At 41.9% G+C, this 5,273-nt stretch overlaps 1 protein-coding gene across 1 annotated transcript in view; it reads left to right on the forward strand.

Annotated features, from left to right (window-relative positions):
* LOC118588808 overlaps positions 1-3,434 on the forward strand; it is a 43,796-nt gene extending 40,362 nt beyond the window's left edge. Inside the window, exon 6 of the mRNA XM_036195344.1 lies at positions 3,244-3,434. Within this exon, the coding sequence (XP_036051237.1) occupies positions 3,244-3,434 (191 nt within the window). The remainder of the gene's footprint in view (positions 1-3,243) is intronic.
* The last annotated feature ends 1,839 nt before the right edge of the window (positions 3,435-5,273 follow it).

The raw sequence follows: 5,273 nt of genomic DNA on the forward strand, positions 1-5,273 counted from the left end.
TGAAGGACTTAGTAATACCTTTATCCCTACATTGTTTTTAGCTTCCTCTTTACCACATTTGCCACTGGAGCGTTTGTCCGGGTTCCAGATACGCTGTGCCAGCTCCGGCTAGTCCTGTGGTATAATCCTATTATAAGTTGACCAGGAGTTTAACATTGCTTTACATATGGGGAATGCATGCCATAAGATACTATTGCCTCCTTAAACTTTCATAAGTCTAACATTTCAACTGGAGTCCAAATAATTTGTGTATTCATTTGTCCAGGTAGCTGTTGTATGGTTACCAGATAAATTAAGGTGATTATGTGTAAAACAGGCTTTCTTTCTGTAACCTCATAAATCCTCCTGAAACAACTTCATGTTAATTTCTTCTGTCTGAATCTGAATTTCTCTATAACTCATTTTAACAAGCTTTACAAGTTTTTCAAAATTTTTATCCCCTTAAATTGACTATCTTTTAAATAGTAAAGTAAGGATAAGAAGAGTAATAATGTACATAATTCGATCAACATTAATCTTCTCATATAGTTGTTCCATTGTCAGACTGCCTAAAATTTCAAACAAAGCCCAATTTTCTCCCAGTGTACACATAAAACCCATTTTTTTAATGTGGAAATAATTTCTTTTAAATAGTTTCCTTTAAAATTCTGATATAATCGACTTACCAATTCTGCATAGAACAGTAGAAATCCGAGGGAATTTCAAAACAACTACCTAGCATCCAAGGTGGGAATCCAGAGAGGGAGCGTAGCCACCTTCTGGCTTAAAGGTTGAATTCAGCCACGTTTTCCCACTTGAGCGGAGTTGAGCCTGGGTTCTGGCTTCTTTAAGCTCCAAGTGATCACTTGTGCTGTCATTTCAGCCAAAAGCAGCTCATCTGCAGTTGCATGTAGCTACTCCAATTAATGGTAGCTCCCGCAGGCCTGAGTTGTTTGTAGCACTGTCTTTTTAAGCAAGTAATTCCAGCTGCAGCGGTAACTGCTTGTAGCTAAGGTTGGTTGGGCCTGATTCCTAAGCTGAGCTAGGCCCAAGCTAGGCCTGAGCTAGGGAGCCAGGCCTGCCCAGGCGGGAAGCTGGACCCACTGCCAATCCAAGTGGCTTTTTTAATGAATTCTTGCCATGTTGGGCTCCAAATGTAGATGTAACCGTCTTGTTAAATAAGAAACACAGAGCCAATTGCAGAGTTCAAAGCCAAGAGGTCAGAGCAATAGCTGAGAGCTGAAAACCTTATCCTTCACTGCTGCTCTGTCTTTCCTCTCCACAAGACACCTACTTCCTGTGTCCTGTCTTTTATATAGACTTTCTGTTCTGCCTTTTCATTGGTTGTAAACCCAGCCACATGACCTCCTAGTCGCTGCCTGTCTGTACAGACCTCCAGGTCTTCTATGGTTGGTATTGAGATTAAAGGCGTGTGTCCCCATGCTGGCTGTATCCTTGAATACACTGAGATCCGCCTAGCTCTGTCTACCAAGTGCTGAGATTAAAGGTGTGCACCACCACCACCCAGCTTCTGCTATGGCTTGCTCTGACCCCAAGGCAACTTTATTAATATACAAATAAAATCACATTTCAGTACAAATAAAATATCACTATATTGGTACTCCCAGGAGCAATCATGTCTCATGTCCACAGAATTCTAAGTTATTTAAATGCTATATTCTCTAGGTCTATGAAGTGTTTGAAGATTACCTAGGTATCTGACTTATGCTTCTGTAAATCTAGAGAACCTAACTATGACAAGCATGGGTGACTATAGTTTTATAAGTCTTTTCTACCTAAATAACCTAAGGACTAAGGCTTCACATTAACAAGATAAACAGTCTGTAAAGCAGATGTACCATATAAGGAAAATGACCTCAAATTGTGACAATACACAAAATAGCTTAAACAGAGGTAGGAATGTATAGAGGCAGTTGGGAAATCAAGGAGAGAGACAGGAAGGAGAAAGGCAGAGTCTAGAGAGGTGCCAGCACCGCTAGGTGAAGCAAGATGTGAAAGTACCAGTAAGCCATGGGAACATGGCAACTTATAGATAAATAGAAATGGGTTAAGTTATAAGAGCTAGCTATCAAGAAGCCTGCCATAGACCATACAGTTTGTAAATAATATAAGCCTCTGTGTGTTTACTTGGGACCAAGTGGCAGTGGGACGAGGGTGGGAGAGATTTGTCCTGACTAACTGCAGGGCCAGGCAGGACTGGAGAAACCTTCCAACTACAGTCATGTGCATGCCTGGTACCCAGATGCTACAAGTAGGCTTCAGATTCCTAAGAATTTGAGTTACTGACAATTGTCAGCCACTTTGTAGGTGCTGAGATTGAGCCCAGTACCTCTGGGAGACTATCCAGTGCTCTTAATGACTGAGCCATCTCTCCAACTTCAACAGCTATAATTTTTATTTTTATTATTAATTATTAATATTATAACAATATATTGCTTATATATTGTCTTATGCAGATGCCAGTGTAGAAGTACAGAGGGTGGTATAAGTGCCAGTGTGCCATGGCAGCTGGATGAATATAGTGATATTTTATTTGTACTGAAATGTGATTTTATTTGTATATTAATAAATTTGCCTTTGGGTCAGAGCAAGCCATAGTAGAACCTGGGCGGTGGTGGTACACGCCTTTAATCCCTTGGCTTTTGGTTGGTTAAGCTTTCAGGCTTTTGAGCAACAGTTCAGCTGAGATTCATTCTGGATGAGGACCCAGAGGCTTCCAGTCTGAGGAAACAGGATTAGCTGAGGAAATGGCAAGGTGAGGTGGCTGTGGCTTGTTCTGCTTCTCTAATCTTCCAGCATTTACCCCAATATCTGGCTTCAGTTCTTCAGGATCTGCCTCAGTCTTGACACACAGCAGCTCTGGAAATAGCCTAAAGTGCCCAGATACCACAGAATCATTGAATTCCTCCATGTTCAATGGTACAAGCGATGCTAATCTTTTTGATTCCTATGACGATAGAGATGATGATGGGGAGGTGGGGTCAGTGGAGGAGCACAAGAGCGTTATCATGCACCTCTTATCACAAGTTGGGCTCAGGATGGACCTTACAAAGGTAGTTCTTCCAACGTACAAAGGTAGTTCTTCCAACGTTTATTCTTGAGAGATGATCTCTTTTAGAAATGTAGAAATGTATGCAGACTTTTTCGCACATCCAGACCTGTTCATGAGCATTAGTGACCAGAGGGATCCTAGGGATCGAATGGTTCAGGTTGTGAAATGGTACCTCTTGGTCTTCCATGCAGGAAGGAGAGGATCAGTAACCAAAAAGCCGTACAATCCTATTTTGGGTGAGATCTTCCAATGTCACTGGACATTGCCGAATGATACTGAAGAGAACATGGAGCTCGTTTCAGATGAAGATCAGAGGACTACTTTCAGGACTTGGTTCTTACCTTGTACTCCAATGTATGCTGGTCAGCAAGCTTCTGGGTGATTCTCCTTTCTGCCCTTTGACCTGAGTGTAGGGCATGCATTCTTGTTTCTTTTCATGGCTTCTGTTTTCTGATGGAAAATGACAGTGTAGATAACAGGCATCTGGCTGCTGCTGGTATTGCTCACCTGCTTGGTGTTGCACCTCAGAGGCAAGTTACCTGGGATGATCATAGTTTTGACTGGACTGTGGACCGCTTTCTCTTTCCATATCTTCAGCTACTGTAACTACTCAAGGCTCTGTTTTGTGTGTGTGTGTGTGTGTGTGTGTGTGTGTGTGTGTGTGTTTGTTTTGTTTTGTTTTGTTTTGTTTTTCGAGACAGGGTTTCTCTGTGTAGCTTTGAGCCTTTCCTGGAACTCACTCTGTAGACCAGGCTGGCCTTGAACTCACAGAGATCCGCCTGGCTCTGCCTCCCGAGTACTGGGATTAAAGGCCCAGCATGTGTGTGTGTGTGTGTGTGTGTGTGTGTGTGTGTGTGTGTGTGTTTGTTTAATGACATTGTGAGGCATGAATTGCTGCAGAGACTAATTCAGTCAAATTTAGACCCCTTTGAAGGAATAGCTCCTGAGGTCCATGTTTTCAGTGGTAAATCTGGCAGACTTCTGTCCCCATCACCTCTGCAGTTTTTTTTAGGGCACCTAAGCCTGGGTATCACCACATTGTTAAATGTGAGGTCTGTACCTTTGTGGTCTGTGCTCTGCTAAGCCTAATTCTCCTTGGCCATTGTGGTGGTTTGAATAGGAATGGCCCCCATAAACTCATATAACTGGATGTCATTAGGGAGTGGCAGTACTTGAGAGGGATTAGGAGGTGAGGCCTTGTTGGAGTAGATGTGGCCTTGTTGGAGGAAGTGTGTCACTAGGAGTGGACTTTGATGTTTTAAAAGCCCAAGCCAGGCCCAGTGTCTCTCTCTTCATGCTGCCTGGGGATCCAGATGTAGAACTCTCAGCTACCATATCTGCCTACATGCTGCCATGCTTCTCGACATGCTGATGATGGACTAAACCTCTAAAACTGTAAGCAAGCCCCAGTTAAATGCTTTCTTTTATAACAGTTGCCTTGGTCATGGTGTCTCTTGACAGCAGTAGAACACTGATAAGACAGCCGTATGGTCCAGTCACAGTTCTGTGCTGCAGATGAAATCATAGAAGCTCCTTTCTGCCCAAACTTGCTAAATAAGCTAAGGGTTTGTGGGTATCTGGATAGTAATCCCTGATGTCACCTCATTTTGTCTCTTTCCATAGGATGCCTGCTTTATGCTACAAGCCAAGATCAGGACTCTCAGGGCCCCAGTTTTCTCAGGGATGCTACTGCCAAGATAGAAGGAGCCTTACTTTGTTAGACTCCTAGTTCTCAGTCAGTTCACCTGGGACTTAGTTTATACCCGGTAGCTGGGTCAAGATGAGAAGTGTATCGCTAGTTTAACATCAACTTGTCGTGAGTTACCTGAAAGATTGTTGGCTAGCTTTATGTCAGCTTGACACAGGCTAGAGTAATTTGAAAGGGGGGAACCTCAATAAGATCTAGCTGTAGGGCATTTATTTTCTTTTTTTATTTTTACTTATTTTATTTTATTTTTATTTTTATTTATTTATTTATTTATTTATTTAGCAAGGCAATATTTTATATACTTCTTCAAACATTTTTTTTAAAGTATCTGCATTTGAGTCAACTAGTAAAATATCATCCATATAGTGATAAATTATAGATTTAGGAAATTTTTTACTTATCACTTCCAATGGCTGTTGTACAAAATACTGGCACAGGGTTGGTCTATTCAACATTCCCAGTGGTAGGACTCTCCACTGAAATCTTTTAACCAGTTGAGAATTATTGTAAGTA

The sequence above is a fragment of the Onychomys torridus genome, chromosome 8 (genome assembly GCF_903995425.1).
Source record: "Onychomys torridus chromosome 8, mOncTor1.1, whole genome shotgun sequence".
In the NCBI taxonomy this organism is placed as follows: domain Eukaryota; kingdom Metazoa; phylum Chordata; class Mammalia; order Rodentia; family Cricetidae; genus Onychomys; species Onychomys torridus.